Source organism: Megascapheus bottae, chromosome 18 (genome assembly GCF_031878675.1).
Source record: "Megascapheus bottae isolate mThoBot1 chromosome 18, mThoBot2.hap1, whole genome shotgun sequence".
Lineage (NCBI taxonomy): Eukaryota > Metazoa > Chordata > Mammalia > Rodentia > Geomyidae > Megascapheus > Megascapheus bottae.
Window position 1 is genome coordinate 10,098,884 of NC_143526.1, and position 21,396 is coordinate 10,120,279.

The 21,396-nt window shown below is 37.4% G+C and overlaps 1 protein-coding gene across 2 annotated transcripts in view; it reads right to left on the reverse strand.

Moving 5' to 3' along the window:
• Positions 1–21,396, reverse strand: part of Trank1 (tetratricopeptide repeat and ankyrin repeat containing 1) — a 107,498-nt gene that overhangs the window by 33,982 nt on the left and 52,120 nt on the right. Inside the window, exons 8-10 of one of the 2 annotated variants that reach the window (XM_090351879.1) lie at positions 15,925–16,095; positions 6,101–6,238; positions 1,038–1,292 (exon numbers count right to left, since the gene is read on the reverse strand). In XM_090351879.1, coding sequence (XP_090208005.1) covers positions 1,038–1,292; positions 6,101–6,238; positions 15,925–16,095 — 564 coding nt within the window. Of the gene's footprint in view, positions 1–1,037; positions 1,293–6,100; positions 6,239–15,924; positions 16,096–21,396 lie in introns of those variants that run through there. The other variant, XM_090351878.1, reaches the window with a different exon arrangement.

Consider the following 21,396-nt stretch of genomic DNA (forward strand, 5'->3'; position numbering starts at 1 on the left):
GTTTTGAATTGAAGAAAGTAGCTCTGCATATAAAGAAGGAACATGAAAAAACGAATTGTATAAAGCACTTTACCTCCGAAATATAAAGACTTTAACTGTGGATAAAGGGTTTATACTGTAGGTGGTACTTTAAAGGCTGAAGCTACGGTTCCTTATACAGTAAAAGCATGCCCTCCCCCCCCAAAAAAAAACCCACAAGGTGCTCTACCCAAATCCTGTTTAAATTAACTCCTCTATGGATTAACATTCAATCTTAAGATAAAATATTCCCATTTTCTAAGTGAGGTGAAGGCATGCACAGCATGGCCAAGGCATGCAGTAAGTAGTAGCTTGATGAGCAGGGATGCTGAGTGTGAGTGTAGTAGGAGGTTAATGTTTCTAAGTTGAGGCTAGGAGTTTGGCCTAGTGATTGAATAGCATGGACAGTACTACATACACAGAAAAGGCCAGGAATGGTCCTGTGGCTTAAGTGGTAGAGAGCACTAGCCTTGAGAATGCCAAAGGACAATGCTCAGACCCTGAGTTCAAGCCCCATGACTGGCAAAAAAAATAATTAAAAAATATAAAAAAAACTCAATCTACCAAGAAATCTACACACTCCAGATATACACCTAGTCTTGAGTGACTATTCTGATTAAAGCAGCAGTTGTTGCTACTCAGAAAGTTATTTCTCTAAAATAAGGCTTCAAATTCCAATCTATTGATTAGAAAAGAATTCCAGAAGAGTTACAAAGAACCACACAAAATACCTAGGACAGGGAAAAGTTTAATTATAAGCCAAATGGATTTGACCACTATGGGTTGACTCAAAGCCAAGGACCTTCCACATAACTTGTTTTCTATATAAGAGAGAAAGACAAAGATTAATGGAATTCAGAAAAAAAATGTAGAGGTCCTACAGGACATTATGGGGGCATTGGCCCCATCACTGTTTCAAAATAAAAAGATACAAGGGGAAAATGAGGCAGAAAGAACCAAGCTGTATCCTAAACAACTCAGAGACAACCCCTTAATGCTCTTCATCCAGGCATTCTCACCTCCACTGTCTATCAGACAACTCAGCAGCTGTGTCTTCCGTTGATCCCAGGCACTGAGGTAAGGGATGATGGTGCAAATGTCCAAGCCTGAAAGGTTGCAGTCTTTGATGAGGCAATCTCCCAGGGGTGGCTCCCCACTCACTTTTCGAGTCAGCAGCAAAAGTACTTCAGGCCATTTCTGGTTTTCCAGCAAGAACTTGATGAAGGTGTTGGCACAATCTTGATTAATGTCACAGATCAAATCAGAAGGAATTTCTTTCAAAAACAAAAATAAACCACATTCTAAAAACAAGTTCACATGATTTCTTTATTCCTCTCCCAAATATAACTCAATGTAGATACATAACATGGATTACAGATCAATATTTCTAAACACTAAAAATTAACATTTTACCTACTTCAAGCAAGTAACTAATTATTCTGGACAAATTACTTAACCACAAATGACCATCAGCATAAGCACTGACTGCATGAACTTCTAGAGGTTAAAACACCCTAATGAGAACACAGAGCCTTTGCCCCATGGACAGAAAACCAACAATTGTGTCTGAAGGCACAATGCTTGAGTTTGGAGCAAATACTTGTCAGGTAGAAGTCTGACTCAAAAATACTTGAAATACTGAAAGATAATCTAGAATAATTAAAGAGTCGAAGGTAACAGGGAAGAGATCCTTAATTTTATAACCTGACATGCATTTTCATGATTTTTGAGATCTAGAGGTCTAGATAAAGGTTAGCCTTTTTATGTTGCTTGTGATTCTTAAGGGGTGGGGGTACTCAAAAATCAGATTCTAGGAGAGGGAGAATGGTGGCAGGGATGACAATGGTGAAGATTAAATGTACTCATAAATGGACATGTTGAATTGAAACCCCTATGTACAATTATTTAAAAATAATTTTTAAGGGAAAAACATAGATCCCCATTAAGTAGAAGACAAGATTTAGCAGATAAAAATATAGGACACTGCTCAAATTTAATTTGAAATTAATGGATTTTTAGTATATCTCATACTATAGTCAGGACATATTTACATTAAAATATTATTCATCTGAAATTCACACTCTACTGGACATTCCACGTTTGGTTGGACAATAGTTTTTTCCCAGTCCTGTCGCTTGGACTCAGGGCCTGAGCTCTGTCTCTGGGCATTCCTCAAGGCTATCACTTTACCACTTGAGCCACTTCTGGCTTTTTCTGTGTATGTGGTATCAAGGAATAGAACATGGGCCTTCCTGCATGCTAGGCTGGCACTCTACCACTAGGCCATGCTACTGGCCCTGGTTGGACAATCTGACCAATAAGAAATCAGGAAAGAGTAGAAACCTTGGGCTCTCCCAGCAGAGATTTGCAATAGAGCAAAACCTTGATACAAAAGGCCATATAGTATGACGCTAAATGAAAGGATCTCTAGGATATAGAAACATAAGCCATATAATGAATGATTGTTGTTTTTAAGGTACTATGTTATCTCTCATCTCTTTTGCTGTCCCTTGGTTATCTCATATTGTTACAGTATCTCACTTTGTTACCTGATATATCGGATATATTTGTATTTGGTTATTTGAAATTGGATAGGGAACGGGGGAAAACAAGATGAGGGGTGGGGGTGGGGAGGAGAGAAATGGGAACCAAGACATGTGAAAGGGTATCAATGTATGGGAAATAATGCACCATCTATCGGGCAAATATCATGTAACCCTTCTATTAATTACAATAAAAAATATATGAAAAAAAGAAATCAGGAAAGAAAAGTAGACAAGAAGAAGTCAAAGATTACCAAAAAAGAATAATTTATTTTGTATTTGTTAGATTCTGTTTTTCATCTTTTCCAAATTTTGGGAGAATTTTAAATATTCATTTAAAACAAGAAAACTTAAATGTAGTTTAATCCATCATCCTTATATTTTAACAACTATTAGAATACAAATGCAAAAGCAAACATTTTAGATAGAGATCTTTGGTCTTAACTCCCAGAATCTGTTTATGTATCTTGTGATAACAGTACACTTACCTTCCCACATCCCTTCTAAGTTACAGCAAGAATAGGCGGCATGAAATCTGAGCTTAAACTCATCAAACTTTCCCAACCTCCAACCAAAGTTATTGGTTCCAATGGAAGACAGAAGTTTTGATCAAATTATTGCGGGAGGAGGGGAAACAGGCCTAGAAGTCCAGAAATGCTAGCCACGTCAGAGGTTACAGACCAACCTAGATTTGTTTCCACTGAGAGTATAAGATTAAAGTCAAAAGCTGTCCAGAGGACAAATTAGTTAAAAATGAGAAAGGATGAGTGTAGCAATAATGAAGCCAACTCTGACATTTCTAGCATATGATTGAAACATCACTATTTTGCTTTACAATTAAGCCAATCTGGGTCACTTCCAATAGAAACAGCTCAAAGTATTTCATAATATAACCAGTTAAGGATACAAAGAAGAAAGAAAAGGAATTTTTAATTGAAAAGGATAGCGAAGAGTTAAGTGATTGGACATCCAGAACAAGGACACACTAAATCCACTAGCACAACCATGTTCATTGCAGCAGTATTTACCATAGCAAAGATATGGAACCAACCCAGATGTCCCTCAGTTGATGAGTGGATCAACAAGATGTATTTATACACAATGGAATTCTATGCTGCTGTCAGAAAGAATGATATCGCCCCATTTGTAAGGAAATGGAAAGACTTAGAAAAAAATTGTATTAAGTGAAGTAAGCCAGACTCAAAGGGACATAGGCTCAATGGTTTTCCTCATTTGTCATAATCAGTAGAAACCTTGGGCTCTCCTAGCAGAGATTTAAAACAGAACAAAGCCTAGATACATAAGGCCACATAGAATGATGCTAAATGAAAGGACCTCCAGGATATAGAAACAAAAGCCATATAATGAGTGATTGTTGTCCTTAATGTGCTATGTTATTTTTCATTGCTTTTGCTGTCACTTGGTTATCTCATATTGTTACAGTATTTCACCTGGTTATCTGATACATTGTATATATGCGTATTTGGTTATCTGAAGTTGGATATGTAAGGGAAGAAAACAAGATGAGGGATGGGGATGGGGGAGGGAAATGGGGACCAAGACATGAGAAAGGGTATCAATGTATGTGAAGTAATGCACCTTCTATCTGGTGAATATAATGTAACCCTTCTATTAATTACAATAAAAAATATATGAAAAAAAGAAAAAAAAGAGTTAAGTGATTGGAAACCCATTCAATTCAAAAATGATATGGAAGATAACTGTAACATACACAGCAAAAACCATGAGCAAGAAAAGAAGTATTATAACCAGAGAGAGAAGAACCCATATCAACATACAGTCCCTCTCAGAGAAGCAAAAAGTCTGGGAAGACAGACCATAAAAGCACAAAGGGAACTAAAGAAGTAATACTGCCTTGTTGGTACATGCGTGTAATTCTAGCTACTTAGCAGGCAGAGAGAGAAGGATCCAAATTCAAGTTCTGGCCCAGGCAAAAGCATAAGACTGTATCTGAAAACTAAAATGACTGGGGCTGGGAGTTTGGCCTAGTGGTAGAGTGCTTATCTATCATGCACAAAGACCTGAGTTCAATTCCTCAGTACCATATACACAGAAAAGGCTGGAACTGGTGCTGTGGCTCAGATGGCAGAGCCTTGAGAAAGCCCATGGATAGAGCTCAGGCTGTGAGTTTAAGCCCAAGAACTGAAAAACAATAAAATGACTGTTGATCAAATGATAGAACACTTACTTGGCAAATGCAATGCACTGAATTCAATGTCTAAATCACAAAAAGAAGAGTAATAAAAGGAGGAAAAAGGAGACTATTACCACCCCATCTGTGGCCTTTTATGAGCTTTTTGTCAAACACCAATAAATTGTTTTATTTTTACAATGCTGAGTACGTACACATGAAGATAATCTTCATGGGTCAGTCAATATTAAGTTCAAAACCCAAAAGCTCAAAGCAAACTTGAGTGAAGAAAATCTGCAAAACCATCACAGTACAGGCAAAGTGGGAAGGGGAGACTGTTTATATGCAAAAGACTGAAATTAGATGGCTAACTCTGTATTAGTACTGATTACAATTCAAAGTGGATCAAGAATCTTAATGTTTCCAAGAAATGGGGGGCCCCCCGTGGGGACCTGAAAGAACAAAATCCAATTAATAAAGGAGAAAATGAACTGAAGAAATACTTCTAAAAAGTACAAATGGCAAGACTAAAGTTAAGGATGTAAAAAACTAGCCGAAGGTCACAGACTAAGCAAATGGTGGATTCCGAAGCAAAACTTCAATCCTTAAAACATTATGATCTATCTGATAATATTACTTTTCACTAAGGAGCTTTCAGTGTTATATAAGTATTTTAGCCAGAGTTTGGCCTAGTGGTAGAGTGCTTGTCTAGCATGCACAAAGGCCCGGGTTCGAATCCTTGGTACCACATACATAGAAAAAGCTAGAAGTGGTACTGGGACTCAAGTGGTAGAGCAATAGTCTTGAGAAAGCCCAAGGGTTATGTATGTGTATTACTTTTAGTTGTATAAATTAATGAAAATATTATAAAAGTTTGTTTTTGTTTTATGGTGCTGGGGAGATCAAATGCAAACCTCAGGCATTCTACACATCTGTTTTACCACTGAGATATATTCATAACCCTTAGGTAAAGGGTTTATCTGTGATTGTTTCAGTTTGGGGCAGTTCTAGCATTTGAACTTGTGACACTGTACATGCTAGTAGTCTACTTAGTGAGCCACGCCTCTATTCCTTTTTATTATTTTAGCTATTTGTTTTGACTAGGTTCTTGTGTCTTGGTCTGGGCCAGCTTCAAACCAAGATCCTCCTACTTAAACTCTGCACATAGCTAGAATGACATGCATATGCCATCACACCTGACTTACCTGTTAAGATGAAATCTCTCTAACTTTTGCCTATACTAACCTCAAATGGTCATCCTCCCAGTCTCTACCTACAAATAACTGGGATGGCAGGCATGAACCACCACACCCAAACCTGCTAGGAAAGTGTTTTTAATAAGCATAAATCATCTTTAACACAGCTAAAAGTTGTGAAGAAAAAATACCTTGCAGAGAAGAAAGGAGGCTCAAGAACCTCTGAACTACTTCTTCCTTCAGAAAATTATTGTGCAATAACCAGTTTCCTGAGTTCATGTACTGTACCAGCTGCTCAGAAGTCTTCCGGAAAATATCACCATTTTGTCCTGCAAAATACAACATGGTGATGCTTCTGAATACAGATAACATCTGTAGGTTATGTACAAATACCCACTAGCTCCCCCCCACAGCTATCCACATTCTTTGCAACATGATTTTTCAACTACTTCCATCAAGAAGTAGGGAATACTTCCCCCCCCCCTCCTTGTATCTCTCCTGGCTTCATGATTTGGTTTGGCCAAAAACTGCAGGGGATGTGATGTGTGTGTGTGGGGGGGGGGGTTCATGAGGCTTGACCTCCACCTGGGCACTGTCCCTGAGCTTTTCAGCTCAAGGTTACCATTCTACCCTTGAGCCAAGCCCCACTTTCCACCTTTTGTGCCTGGACTGGCTTTGAACCTTGGTCCTCAGATTTCAGCCTCCTGAGTAGCTAGGATTACAGGTGTGAGCCGCCATGCCCAGCTAAGAGGATGAGATTTCTGTGTCTGTTCTGAGTCTAGGCCTAAAGAAGCTTTGGTACTTCTATTATTCTTTTGAGACCCTAGCTTTTGCCCTGAGAAAAGCTATCTCCTAGCTAGCCTATTACGAGATAAGACAACATAGACCAAAGAGTAACCAACACAGTTGTCCAGAGTCCAGCCAAGATCAGCAATCTTCAGACATTTAAAAAAAACAAAAAACAAAAAACAGGGCTGGGAGTTTGGCCTAGTGGTAGAGTGCTTGCCTAGCATGCACGAAGACCCAGGATTGATTCCTCGGAACCACATACACAGAAAAAAGCTGAAAGTGGTGCTGAGGCTCAAGTGGTAGAGCTCTAGCCTTGAGAAGTCCAAAGACAGTGCTCAGGCCCTGAGCTCAAGCCCAGGACTGGCAAAAAAAAAAAAATCATAGCCAGGCACAGCAGCTCACACCTGTCTGTAATCATAGTTACTCAGGAGGCTGAGATATGAGGATCAAGGTTCAAAGCCAGCCCGGGCACAAAAGGACCTGAGACTCTTATCTCACGGGGCTCTGTGGCTCAAGGGATAGGATGGCAGCCTAGAGCTGAAGAGCTCAGAGACACCACCCAGGCCTGAAGTTCAAGCCTTACAACCAACCCCCCCCCCAAAAAAAAAATTCAGTCAAGAATTTAAGAGCAACCTGAAACAAATCTCTCGTGTACAGAATCAAGAGCTAAATATTTTTTTATTCAAGGCACTAAGCTTTGGGATAGTTTTCTTAAATTACTAATACTATAATTCTGGAGAGTAAGAAGAAAACTGTATCTTAGTACAATGGCAATACACCAAAATCTGTATGCTTTGTTAGCAGTTAAGTGAGTGATCTCTTCAGCCAAGAAAAGTAAGGCAGTGGTCTTTTGGTTCAATGTAATTAAACACTCATTGACGATGTGGTAAAAATCAGATTATATTCTCCAAATGCAGTCTTAGTTTAAGTGAAATCTCATTGGACATATAAGGGAGCAAAACTGAACATCTGTTTCCCAGCAAAGGAAAAGAGTCTGGCCCACCTCAGAAGTGACATCTTTTCCTGACTGTAAAGAGATAAATTAATATTCAATGTCAAGTTCTACATTAAAAGACAAACTATTTGAAAATGTAGGAAAACATTGAAAGCATCATATTTTCAAACAAGCTTCCTAGCAGCAGACTCTGAGTCAAGGAGCTATGTACAAGTAGTTTATGTAGGAGGAAAACAAACAAGAGGTTAAGGGAAGCAGAATAAAAAAGGTAAAGGAGCTCAAGTGAGGATGTGAGCTCAGGCAAAGCTCCCAGAGGGTGGTTCCAGCCTGAATCCACAAGAAAGGTCTAGAGTATGAGTCATACGTTAGCGGTATCTCAGTGCAATGCAAGAGAAATAAGAGAAATAAACTTTCACATTCTCAGATCTATTAGTCTCTGGCTGGATGGGAAAGGTAGAAATTTCCAGGAACTTTGGAGTAGAAAAAACATGAGCAAAATAGGCTCTATACTTCTAACAATACTCATTGAGAACAGAAAAAGCCTTAGGTGATAGGTCTCGATTGTAAAAGCATACCAATGTCGAGAGGACATAAAAATAATAAAGACACACGGAGACCCAGAGAAGATCCAACTTTATCTGACACATATCTATCACATATCAACAAATCAAGTTAGACCATCAGAACATTTACACATCCAATTCCAGAGCAAACATATCTAGACCAAATTAACTAGCCAAGAGTTTCTAGTGTTAAACAGAAAGAGGGTCTATTACAGTACATACTTCAGCGAACATAAACAGTCGCTGGTCACATGCAGATGGCTCAGGCTTATAATCCTAACTACTCAGGAGACTGAAATCTGAGGATCGTGTTTCAAAACCAGCTTAGGCAGGAAAGTCCATGAGACTCTTATATCCAGTTAAAAGATCAAAAAAGCCAAAAGGAGCTATGTCTCAAACTCAACACAAAAGCTGAGGGACAGCACCCAAATCCCTGAGTTCAAGCCCCAGGCCTGACACACATGCACACACATACACGTGCACACGTGCACACACACACAAGGCCCAGAGCTCCAAGTACACACACATGCAGAAGCACGCGCACGCATGCATATGCACGCACACACACGCGCACACACACACACACACACACACACACACACACAAAAACACAAGCACCACTTTCCAGGGAAAAACTCACATTGTCTTCCCTGGGAAGCCTACTCTAAGACAGAAAATATAGGTGACATAACAACATCTGGCTAGCACCTTCATTTTAAATTACATTTGAAGACACAGAAAATAACTCCCACCTTCATCCTAAAGTACCTTTGATGACACAGAAACAATTCACAGCATAAACACAATATATTGTAAAAGGAGAACTTCCTTCACTATCTAGAAGACGAAAAGTTGCTGCTTGTCTCCTTGTACCATGATATTAAGAGCTTTTTAGAAATATCACTCCACTCCCCAAAGAAAATCAGTTTAGTATAAAAGCCACATAAAATTGAATAGAAAAGGGCTAGGAGTGTGGCCTAGTGATAGAGTGATTACCTATCATGCATGAAGCCCTGGGTTAGATTTCTTAGTGTCACATACACAGAAAAAGCCAGAAGTGGTGCTGTGGCTCAAGCCCTGGGTTAGATTTCTTAGTGTCACATACACAGAAAAAGCCAGAAGTGGTGCTATGGCTCAAGAGGTAGAGCACTACCCTTGAGAAAGCTCAAGGACAATGTCTAGGCTCTGAGTTCAAGCCCCAGGACTGGCACAAAAAATAAATAAATAAATAGAAATGTACTTAGCTTGACAACAGAAACAATCAAATGCAGCTGTATATACATTATTAGATGATTTAATTAAGAGGAAACCATAATTAAGAGAAAACTCTAAACATTAGGGTAATAAAACAGAGAATGTTATGAACAGTATAAAAATTCATACAAGAAAAGTTCTAACAATAAAGTACAATAAAAAAGAGGGGTTCTAAATATGACAAATGTCCCTGAAAAGCTCTGGGTAACTTGTTTATTACATTTAAGTTTTCTCAAAAAATAAAAATTATTCTTTGGGCTGGGAGTGTGGCCTAGTAGTAAAGTGCTTGCCTATCATGCACTAAGTCCTAGGTTTGATTCCTTGGTACCACATATACAGAAAAAAACAGAACTGGTACTGTGGGTCAAGTGGTAGAGCTCTAGCCTTGAGATAGTCCAAGGACAGTATATAGGCCCTAAGTTCAAGCCTCATTACTGCCCCCACACACACAAATTAAGTTTTCTCAGGAGTTTCCTAAATTCCCCATAAGAAAATAACAATAATAATTGGGAGTTTGGCCTAGTGGTAGAGTGCTTAGCTTGTCTAACATGCATGAAGACCCAGGTTCGATTCCTTGGTACCACATACATAGAAAAAAGCTGGAAGCGGTGCTGTGGCTCAAGTGGTAGAGCACTAGCCTTGAAAAAAGTCCAAGGACAGTGCTGAGGCCATGAGTTCAAGCCCCACGACTGGCACCAAAAAAAAAGAAAAGAAAATAACAATAATAATAATTAAAAGAAAACATGATACAAAGTTTCTTATATAATAGGTATTTTTAAAGATGGCTATTACCTAAACAACGAAATAAAATTGTGTAAAAGTATAATTACAATAGTTTTGTTATAAAAATTGTTTTAAAATGTTTCTATAACTATCATATTTAGAAAATATACATATGCAAACTTGAGATTAAAATGGAAAAGAGGCTGGGAGTTTGGCCTAGTGGTTAAAGTGCTTGCCTAGCATGCACGAAGGCCCGGGTTCAATTCCTCGGTACCACATACATAGAAAAAAGCCGAAAGTGGTGCTGAGGCTCAAGTGGTAGAGCTCTAGCCTTGAGAAAGTCCAAGGACAGTGCTCAGGCCCTGAGCTCAAGCCCAGGACTGGCAAAAAAAAAAAAAATAAGACTTGAACAAAAAAGCAGCTCAGGGTAGTGCTCAGGCCCCAAGTTCATGCCCTAGGACTGGCAAAAAATAAATAAATAAATAAATAAAATGGAAAAGAATCTCCTGATGCTGCAACAATGCTCAAAAGTATTAGAAAAAACAAATCACATCAAAAACATTTCATTTTGCCCCAAATCTTTCTTCCAAGGTATAAAATGCAAAACTAGTAAGCTTTACTGTATATAATTTGCTCAGGCTAGCATAATATCAATCTCATTTTCATATATTAAAAATGATTAACTATAAATGCTTGAAATTAAAAAGACTAATGACCATAAATGTATCATTTTTTTTCCTGGAAAGTAAATTTGTTAGAAATTAATATTTGATTGCATACATTTTCTTTAAAGGAATTTTAAGCATCTATTTCTGCTTCAGCTACTTGGATTATACTCACTTGAAAAGGTAAAGCACTAGTGAACCAGAGAGAATGTATGCCACAGTGAAACAAAGGCTCCATCCAATCTTGTTCTTGTTCCTAAAGAGTTGAGCAGGAACAGCTACTAGAGAAAGTGAACATGTTGCCCTCTGGTGGTGGCCATGAAAAGGCAGGAAAAGATAATTCTGTAATCTTGAGTAATTTTTTAAGATTAAACTTGATTATTCAAAGTATAAAAATATTCAAGAATAAAAGCAAGAACGTCTTAGCAGCAGCTATTCCCAAAGAAAAGGTCCGCTTTTTGTCTTCGAAGTGTATAACAATGGATTAAGGTCCAAAAAACAAAGTAATCCATCGTCATTCTCATAATCCGGGGTCCTTTTCTTTGACCCTCTCACCATCTAAGCTACTACTCTGAATAGAAAGACCTTTTGGGGACTAAAGTTTGAAACTACACTGTCTAATATGATGGTCAGTAACAGATTTACATAAAAATTAATTAAATGTTCAGTTCTTCAGATGCACCAGCCATATGCACTGCATGTGACTGCATATCACTGCATGTGATATGGTTATCAGACAAAATAGATTCAAAACATTTCCATCAGAAAATTATACGATATAGAGCTGATCCAGAAAGATCTGTGCATTGGGCAAAATTGTAGAAACAAAATGTATGGTACAGCCCTGCATAGTCACACAGGCTTACAAGGGAGCACTGGTATTTGGTACATAAACCCACTCAGAAATCACATTTCAAGACTGACTTGGATAGGGGCTCTACCACTAGGAGAACTTTGAGAATACTCCAATTTACTAGTCCTCGTTGTTCAGGTTTACCAGTTCTTTTCACTTTTAATTCAGGGTTTCCATACACTCTTTCAACATTCTTTACTATGGCAAGAAAATCTTCATGGTCAATGCTTTGAAAACTTCTAAGTAATTAAACATCCACCAAAAGTGTCACAGAGTAATGGGGGATTTGAGCTTGACTGCCTCAATCTACTCCAGCCAACCTATTGATGCCCCAGCTAGCCTGGAATGATGCATATTTCTTTTGTGTACAGTTTCTGCCAAACAAGTACAGTTGAATTCTAAAAGAGGCAAGCTGGAATTCTATTGAGTCTTCTCTTAGCTCCAAACCAAGACTACTGATTTAACTGGTAAAGAAGAGAAAATGGAAGATTAAGAACCCCGTTTGAAAGCTAAAGGGATAGCTTAATAGAAGAGCGATTGTCTTACCTGGGTTTCTGACGTCACCCCCCTACTTCCCCCACCCCCCAAAAAGGCAAAACAAAACTTGTCTGATATGGAATATGTTAAGGATTAGCAGATATTCAAACAATTAAACTTTTAAAAACTAAATGATATGGTTAAAAAACTGACACTAAACATACATCTTTCTTTCTCTCTTCCTTTCTTTTGGTTGGTCATGGGGCTTGAACTTTGGGCCTGTGCACTGCTATTGAGCTCTTCAGCTCAAAGCTAGAAGTCTACTACCTGAGCCATAGCACCACTTTCAGTTTTCTGGTGGCTAATTGGAGATAAGAGTCTTGAAAACTTTCAGTTCTCAGGCTACCTTTGAACCGAGATTCTCAGATATCAGCCTCCTGGGCAGCTAGGATTACAGACGTGAGTCACCGGCTCCCAGCAAAACATACATACTTCTATAAGAATAAAAAATCAGAATAATAGATCATTTTGAAAACAAGTTAGTAATGTACTATGTTTTTTTTCTCTTCTCTTGTGCTGCCCTTGGTTAATCTCATATTGTTACAGTATCTGACTTTGTTACCTGGTATATTATATATACATATATATGTGTTTATTTGTTAGTTTACTTGAAATAGGAGGGGGAAAAGGTTAGGGGAGGGTTAAGGGGGAGGGAAATGTGGACAAAACCATGAAAAGGGGTTCAATGTTTGAGAAATAATGCACCTTCAATCTGGGGAATATAGCTTTAACCCCTCTATACATTAAAATAATATAAAATTTTTTAAAAAAGAAAACAAGTTAGGATGTCCTACTATTAACTAGTGATCCCTTTTCCCTTTTCGTTAATGTTCTTTTTTCTTTCTTTTTTTTGACAGTCTTGGGGCTTGAACTCAGGGCCTGTGCATTGTTCTTGAGTTTTCTCAAAGCTAGCGTGCTCTACCACTTGAGCCACAGCATCACTTCTGGATTTTTCTACATATGTAGTACCAAGGAATCAAACCCAAGGATTCACGCATGCTAGCTAGGCAATCGCTCTACTATTAGGCCACACTCCAGGCCCTGTTACTATTATTTTCAAACCTAGAAATTTATGAACAAAGTAACCTGGTCAGTTACTTTAAATTTCTCTGTGAAAGCCATTCTGGAACTGAAAATACATTTTAAGTGGTTTGTTAATTACCCTACCTCAGCAAATAAAAAAATCACAATTCATTAAACTACGAATTGCTTTAAAAATGAAACATGGCATATCACAACTTGAAAAGAACATCCATCAAAAAAAAAACCTATAAATTCATTTCTCTCTCTCCTCACTATCATGGCCAGATATAAAAGACAAATTGATTAAAGTAAGTAAGTAAAAATTAAAACACAAGTAGAGAAGCATAATCATTCATATCAGACTGTCTCCTGTCCCCAACACACATCCCTTGCAGGCTATCTTCACCTACCCATTCATGGGAGAAATTGTTTCTGGAGAAACAAACTTAAATATCTATAAAATATTTAAATACTAACCGTTTCATACATGTTGATCAATTAGTACTTCACTCATAAGTATTATCAGACCAAAGACAGGAGATTAAGAAGAAGCAAAGGCACTAAAGAGAAGCAAGAAAAAAATCAAATATTCCTGAATATAACATGCATGATTCAGGAAGAAATATTCTTCAAATACAAGTAAAATATATATAAAATTAATATTCTTAAATGCAATTTAAAAAACTGTGACAAATGCAAAACAAAAATAAGATTAGGCTTGGGACATAGCTAAAGTGGTAGAATGCTTGCTTGGCAAATACCAAGCCTTGAATTCAATATAAAAGACAGAAAAGAAAGAAAAAGCTGCTACAAGAAGCAATCAGAAAAAAAAATCGTTCCGATTAAAAATGTAGCAATAGGGGCCAGAAGTTTGGCCTAGTAGTAGAGTGCTTGCCTACCATGCACGAAGACCCGGGTTCAATTCCTCAGTACCACATACATAGAAAAAAACCATAAATGGTGCTGAGGCTCAAGTGGTTAAGCTCTAGCCTTGAGAAAGTCCAAGGATAGTGCTCAGGCCCTGAGCTCAAGCCCAGGACTGGCAAAAAAAAAAAATGTAGCAATAGATAAATGAACTATAAATGAAAAATGTAAAGATCAATTTAAATATCAGGGGAGAAAAAAGAAGCAATTAAAGGAACATATTATCAATTCAATAAACTCATCCATTTAAGGATACTGGAAAAATGATAAAAGAAATAATGGAAATGAATAAAATAATTTAAATATTTTCTCTGAGATAAGAAAGAAAAATTGAAAGGGACCAACAAGTGCTGAGCTAGAGAAATGTATGAAGACCTACATTTTGATTCCTCCTCACAAGAAAATTTCAGAACTCAAGAAGAGAGACCACTAAAGAGGAGGAAGATGTGAGGACATCAGACATCTAAGCAACAGAAGATTTTTTTTCACAGTTGTGAGTGATATGGTTAAATGTAGTATTCTTTATAAACTTAAAGACAAAGTAACAAGGTAATATATAGTACATTTTATGATTCCAAAGATATATGGATTATAGAACAGAAAAAGATGCAATTAAACTACAATATGTTACTTATTATAAAATGTATTCTAATTTCAAACATGGTAAAATGCAACAGGAAAGTGTAACTTGCTATAAATGAAAGTCATGCCTATATTCAAACAAATGATCAATGTGGAAATAAAATAAAGGTATTTTCTAATCCTTAAGTATATTATCCATACCTCCTCTAAGAGGCAGAATAGGTTAATTTGAGTAGGTTCTCTAGTACATTAAGAGAAAAATCTATGCAGATCACAAAAGGCACATGAGTCATATATGGGTAAAAAACAAAAAGAACCATAAAAATCCATCCATGTTTCATTGAAGTAAGATGATTAGAGGACATCGTATTTTAAAAGTAAAGTTTCCAGGACATTCAATAATTCATTTTTATAGGTCTGGACAGCTGGTTGGGACAGGAGGGGAAAACTGGGAGAATGCAAGGGAAAGGATTACATTGTCCAAAAAGAAGTATGCTCAGTACCTGACTTATGTAACTGTAACTCCTCTGCATATTACCTTTATGATAACAGTTACATTTTTAAGTTATGTTTCTACCATACTATCATAAGAATGCTACCCATTGGTTTTCAAACCATAAATGAAGCATGAAAAATTTAAAGACTTGGACGTAGATGGTGCTGTTTATATTACACAATAAATCCCAACAAGTACAACTAACATTGAGCACTTTATCTGACACAGCATTCAAATCAAGAAATGGAGACCAAAATATTTCAAATCGTTAACAGTAATCATTTCTGAAAGATAGCCTTGGTTTTTATCATTTCCTATTCTGATTTTTCTTTTTGGCTATATAGATTCAGGGAGAAATCATTCATGCTTTCCAAAGGTAAGCTGGGAAAACTTCCCAGATTTTCCTTAAGTAAAAGTTGTCTCAATCGGTCTTAAGAAAAAAAAAGAAAGGAAGGAAGGAAGGAAGGAAGGAAGGAAGGAAGGAAGGAAGGAAGGAAAGAAAGAAGGAAGGAAAAGTTGAGTTTTCTGAACACTGGAAAGCAAGGCGTCTCACTTCCATCTATGTGTACAAAGAAGAGATAACCTAATTTGTATCTAGTATCACAGAACCATTTTATCTCACCCACCCAGGAAAAAAAATTATACATATACCTGATAGTTCTCTAGAACATGTAGCCAGCTTTTCCAAGTGACTGTTGATTTTCTCAATGGCTTTGAAGTTCTTATTCCTCTTCAGGACATCCACAGGAGACCTAGACTGCCGATTCAGAATAGTGGGATCTGCTCCAAGGCGCAGGAGCATCTGCACATTCTCTGTTTGTCCTAAGTCAGGCCAAAATGAAAAGGGGGGATTGTCATGATTCTTTCCATAAGGAGATGTCCCCATGAGTAGTCCTGCTCCCAGCTTTCTAGAGCGAAAGGACCAGGCTCCCTATTTAATGAACCTAAACTAGCAGCCTTGGCAGTCCACCTAAGTCCCCAAAACAAGAAGTCCTATGTGGAGTGGGAAGGACAATAGCTTTTAAGAGGCTCAGAAGTGCGCTCCTCTCTCTACCTTTCTCCCCTCTCCTTGGCAACAAGCAAGGAGAGGGGAAATCTGGTTACTAGGCAACAGCTACAGCTGTAAGGATAAGAGCAAGCTGTGACTTCAGATTTCTTTATTCCCTAGAGTGGAAATAGAATATTGTTCTGGAGGTGGGGAAGGGGAGCCTGCCTGAGGATAGAAGAAAAAAGAGGCAATGCTTTAGCATCAAGGCTTTTGTTGTTGTTGTAACCCTCCCCTCCCCTCCCTCTGGCTGTCAGCTCTATCTGTTGCTATGATTTACCTATTTGCCAAGTATCAAGGTGCCTCTGTGGCCACAGATGCAACAGTTTTCAGAATGAAACAGATATATCTCAAAGGATGCATGGAGATTTAAGTAGGCACATAGAGTTAAATAACCCAATATTTGAAATCCAACTTCCATATGTAACCTTTACTAAAACTCAGTTTGTCATCTTTATTCCAAATATTATCACTGCTCACCATGGTATTTCTTTTTCCATCCCCCAATCACACATGCCCATCACTGCCTTTACAGAAATAAAATGTGTACTTCCTACCCATCAAAAATCTTACTGTCCTGGGGCCAGGAGTTTGGCCTAGTGGTAGAGTGCTTGCCTAGCATGCACATGGACCTGGGTTCAATTCCTTGGAACCACATACATAGAAAAAAAAGGCTGCTATTAGAATTTCTTGCCAGAGCAATAAGGCAAGAAGCAAGCATAAAAGGGATCCAAATAGAGAAAGAGGAACTGAAACTTTCTCTCTTTGCAGATGACATGATTCTGTACTTAAAGAACTCTATAGACTCCACTCCCAAGCTCCTTAAGCTGATTCAAAACTTTGGCAAGGTAGCAAAAATCAATTGCCTTCCTATATGCCAACAGTGAGAGGAATGAAGCAACAATCAGGAAAGCAACTCCTTTTGCAAAAGCCTCAAAGAAAATAAAGTACCTAGGAATTAACTAAGAATGTAAAGGACCTTTATGGTAAAAACTTTAAAACCCTGAAAAAGGAAATTAAAGCAGAACTGAGGAAATGGAACAACCTCCCATGCTCCTGGATTGGAAGAATCAACATCGTGAAAATGGCAATCTTGCCAAGGGCTATCTACAAATTCAATGCAATACCCACCAATATCCCAATGTTATTCTTTAAAGAAACAGAAGAAGCAATAAAAAATTTCATATGGAACAATAAAAGACCCCGTATAGCAAAAACACTTCTTAGCAGAAAGAACAGAGCAAGAGGAATTTCAATATCAAACTTTAGACTCTATTACAGAGCTATAGTGACCAAAACAGCTTGGTACTGGCACAAAACAGGCCTGAAGAACAATGGAATAGAACTGAAGACCTAGATATTAACCCACAGACCTATGGTCACCTAATCATTGACAAGGGAGTCAAAAAAATAGAATGGGAGAAAGACAGCCTCTTCAACAAGTGGTGCTGGTAGAACTGGTTAAGCACCTGCAGAAAAACTAAAGTTGCACTAGGATTAACTCTAAATGGATCAAAGACCTCTAAGTAAAAGCCAATACACAGAAAACTTTACAAGAAGAAATTGGAGATACTCTAGGTCTCCTTGGCACAGGTCGAAACTTTCTTAATAAGGACCAAGAAATACAACGAATCAGAGAAAAGCTGGATAAGTGGGACTGCATTAAACTGCAGAGCTTCTGTATGGCAAAGGACATACCTAGCAAATTAACTAGAAAGCCTACAGAGTGGGAGAAGATCTTCACTCACCATACAACAGACAAAGGCCTCATATCTAAAATATATCAACAGCTCAAAAAATTGAATCACTCCAAAACTAATCTCCAAAGAAACAACCATCCCATTAAAAGATGGGCCAAAAACTTAGAGTCTTCTCTGAAGAAGAAATTAGAATGGCCTATAGAGACATGAAGAAATGCTCAACATCTCTGGCCATAAAAGAAATACAAATCAAAACAACTCTAAGATTCCACCTCACTCCAGTTAGAATGGCCATGATAAGAAATCTAATAACAACAGATGCTGGAGGGGATGTGGCCAGGAGGGATCACTACTACACTGTTGGTGGGAGTGCAAACTCATCCAACCACTATGGAAAGCAGTATGGCAGTTCCTCAAAAGACTAAATATAGAACTCCCCTATGACCCAGCAATTCCACTACTTGGCATTTACCCAATCATCCAGAAACAAGGACATACTAAATCCACTATCACAACGATGTTCATTGCAGCAAAGATATGGAACCAACCCAGATGTCCCTCAGTTGATGAGTAGACCAACAAGATGTGGTATTTATACACAATGGAATACTATATATCACCCCATTTGTAAGGAAATGGAAAGACTTAGAAAAAATCATAAGTGAAGTAAGCCAGACTCAAAGGAACACAGGCCCAATAGTCTCCCTCATTTGTAATAATCAGTAGGAACCTTGGGCTCTCCTAGCAGAGATTCACAATAGAAAAAAAATCTAGATACATAAGGCCACATAGTATGATGCTAAATGTAAGGACCTCCAGGAAATAGAAACAAAAGCCATATAATGAGTGATTATTGTCCTTGTTATCGCTCATCTCTTTTATTGTCCCTTGGTTATCTCATATTGTTACAATATTTCACCTTGTTATATGATATATTTTATATATGCTTAATTGGTTGTTTGAAATAGAGGGAAAGGGGGAAATCAAGTTGTGAGGGGGGAAATGGGGAGGGAATGGGAAACAGGACATGAGAAAGGATATCAATATTTGTGAAGTAATGTACCTTCTATCTGATGAATATAATGTAACCCTTTTATTAATTACAATAAAAATATATGGAAAAAAAAAGAAAAAAAGGTTGGAAATGGTGGAGTGGCTTTGAGAAAGCCTAAGGACAGTGATCAGTCCCTGACTTCAAGCCCAGGACTGGAAAAAAAAAAAAAAAAGAGAGAATCTTACTGTCCTCTATTGGATAAATGCCCGGAAACGGGAATGCTGGGTCATAGGGAAGCTCTATGTTTAGTCTTCTGACGAACCTCCATACTGCTTTCCAGAGTGGTTAAACAAGTTTACAAAACAAAGTTCCTTTATGGCAACATCCATGGTAATATTTGTTATTGCTAGCTCTCTTAATACTGGCCATTCTAACTTGAGTAAAATATAATCTCAGTGTTTTTTTATTTGCATTTCCTTAACGGCCAGAGATATTGAACATTTCTTCATGTGTCTATTGGCCAATCTTACTTCTGAGAAGTTATTAACTCCTCTTATTAATTTGGTTGTTGTTTCTTTGAGTTTGTTTTGAGGGTGTTAAGTATATTTTGGATATTAGGCCCTTGTCTGATATATAGCTGGTAAAAATTTCCCATTCTATTTGGTTTGTTAACTATGTCCTTTGCTATGCAGAACTTTAAAGTTTGATGGAATTCTATTCCTTTGGTTTGTTGTGATTCTAGTTCTTTACTTAGAAAGTTTTGACCTACCTTTGTTAACAAGCAAAAAAAATTTAATAACCTAAAATTAAAATAAGTAAGGAAAGGGGTAGACAGGGAGGGATAGATGAAAAATGTTAAAAAGGTGTGATAGTGAACAAGATGCTTCTGTATTCAGTAATTGCTTTGGTGAATGGCAATTCCTTTGTACAACTACTTTAAAATAATTTTTAAAAAAGTTAAAAAAAGAATAGAATCTTACTGTAGTAGGCAAAATTCTAAGCATCCAACACTCTTAATGCATATTATATAAATATCTCCCAGGTATTCAAGCAAATCTTAATCTAGGTGAAGAAACTCTACAAATATAATTAAAATCTGCACCTCAAGAAGTAAAGGCCTCACCATCACCTAGCAAATCAAATCATCCTATCCTGCCAGTTCTATCACATCACACTGTTCAAAAATTAACACTTGACCAAAATCATCCCAACCTTTGTGACCACAGTCAGGTCAATTAGACATGTTAAGACTTCCAGTGGAATATCAGGAGGAGGTGTATCTGGCTGAAAGCAAAAATTGACAGAAAATTTAAGTCTGAATTTTCTAGTGCCTAAACTGAAAGAGCACCTAAGAATAAATTTGAAGATACCATTGCAGTAGGCATTGAACCCATGGAACTTTTCATTCATATGAGCCAGTTAAATTGTTCTCTTTCTTTTCTAAACCAGTTTTAGTTTATAACTTCCAACAATTCCCTATAAATCCTCACTTCTTTAATTCTAGGAGCTGGCCATTTTCAAAATGGGGTTTACCTGACGAATGTAATTGTAACCCCTCTATACATTTATCCCAGCAATAAAATTATATACATATATATATGATTTATTGGCCTAAACTGGCTTCAAACCAAATTTCTTATATCTCAGGCTACTGAGTCACTAGTATTACAGATCTGAGCCACCAGTGTTCAGTATGGATTTACTTTTGATCACATAGACTTTGAAGGACTTGTTTGTTTATACCAACAGCATAATCATTCCATTCACTTCCACTAATATTTTTTAATTGAGATATATGTCATGAATTAAAAATTAATTCTTTAAAAATGTATAATTAAATGAGATGTAGTATATTAAATGGAATAAAGTTGGCCTTGCTACCACCACTAACTTTTCCAATTCCATTTTCATCCTCCCCCAAAAAAACCTAAAATATGTTAGCAGTTGCTATTTGCAGTCCCCAATCTCGGGAAACCAGTACCAGTAATCTACTTTCTGTATCTAAGAATATTATTATCCTAGACATTGAACATAAATTAAATTGTGCATATATTACCCATATCTAGCCTATAACAGGAATAAAATCCTTAGGTGTTGGTACATCCTTTAATGACTACAATATATCTACAAAATGTAGATAGATATACTACATGTTGTCTTCATTTGTAAGTTTAAAAGAGGCTTAAATTGGCTGGGAGTTTGGCCTAGTGATAGAGTGCTTGCCTATCATGCATGAAGACCTGGATTCGATTCCTCTGTACCACCTACATAGAAAAAAGCCAGAAGTGGTGCTGAGGCTCAAGTGGTAGAGCTCTAGCCTTGAGAAAGTCTAAGGATACTGCTCAGAACCTGAGCTCAAGGCCAGGACTGGCAAGGAAAAAAAG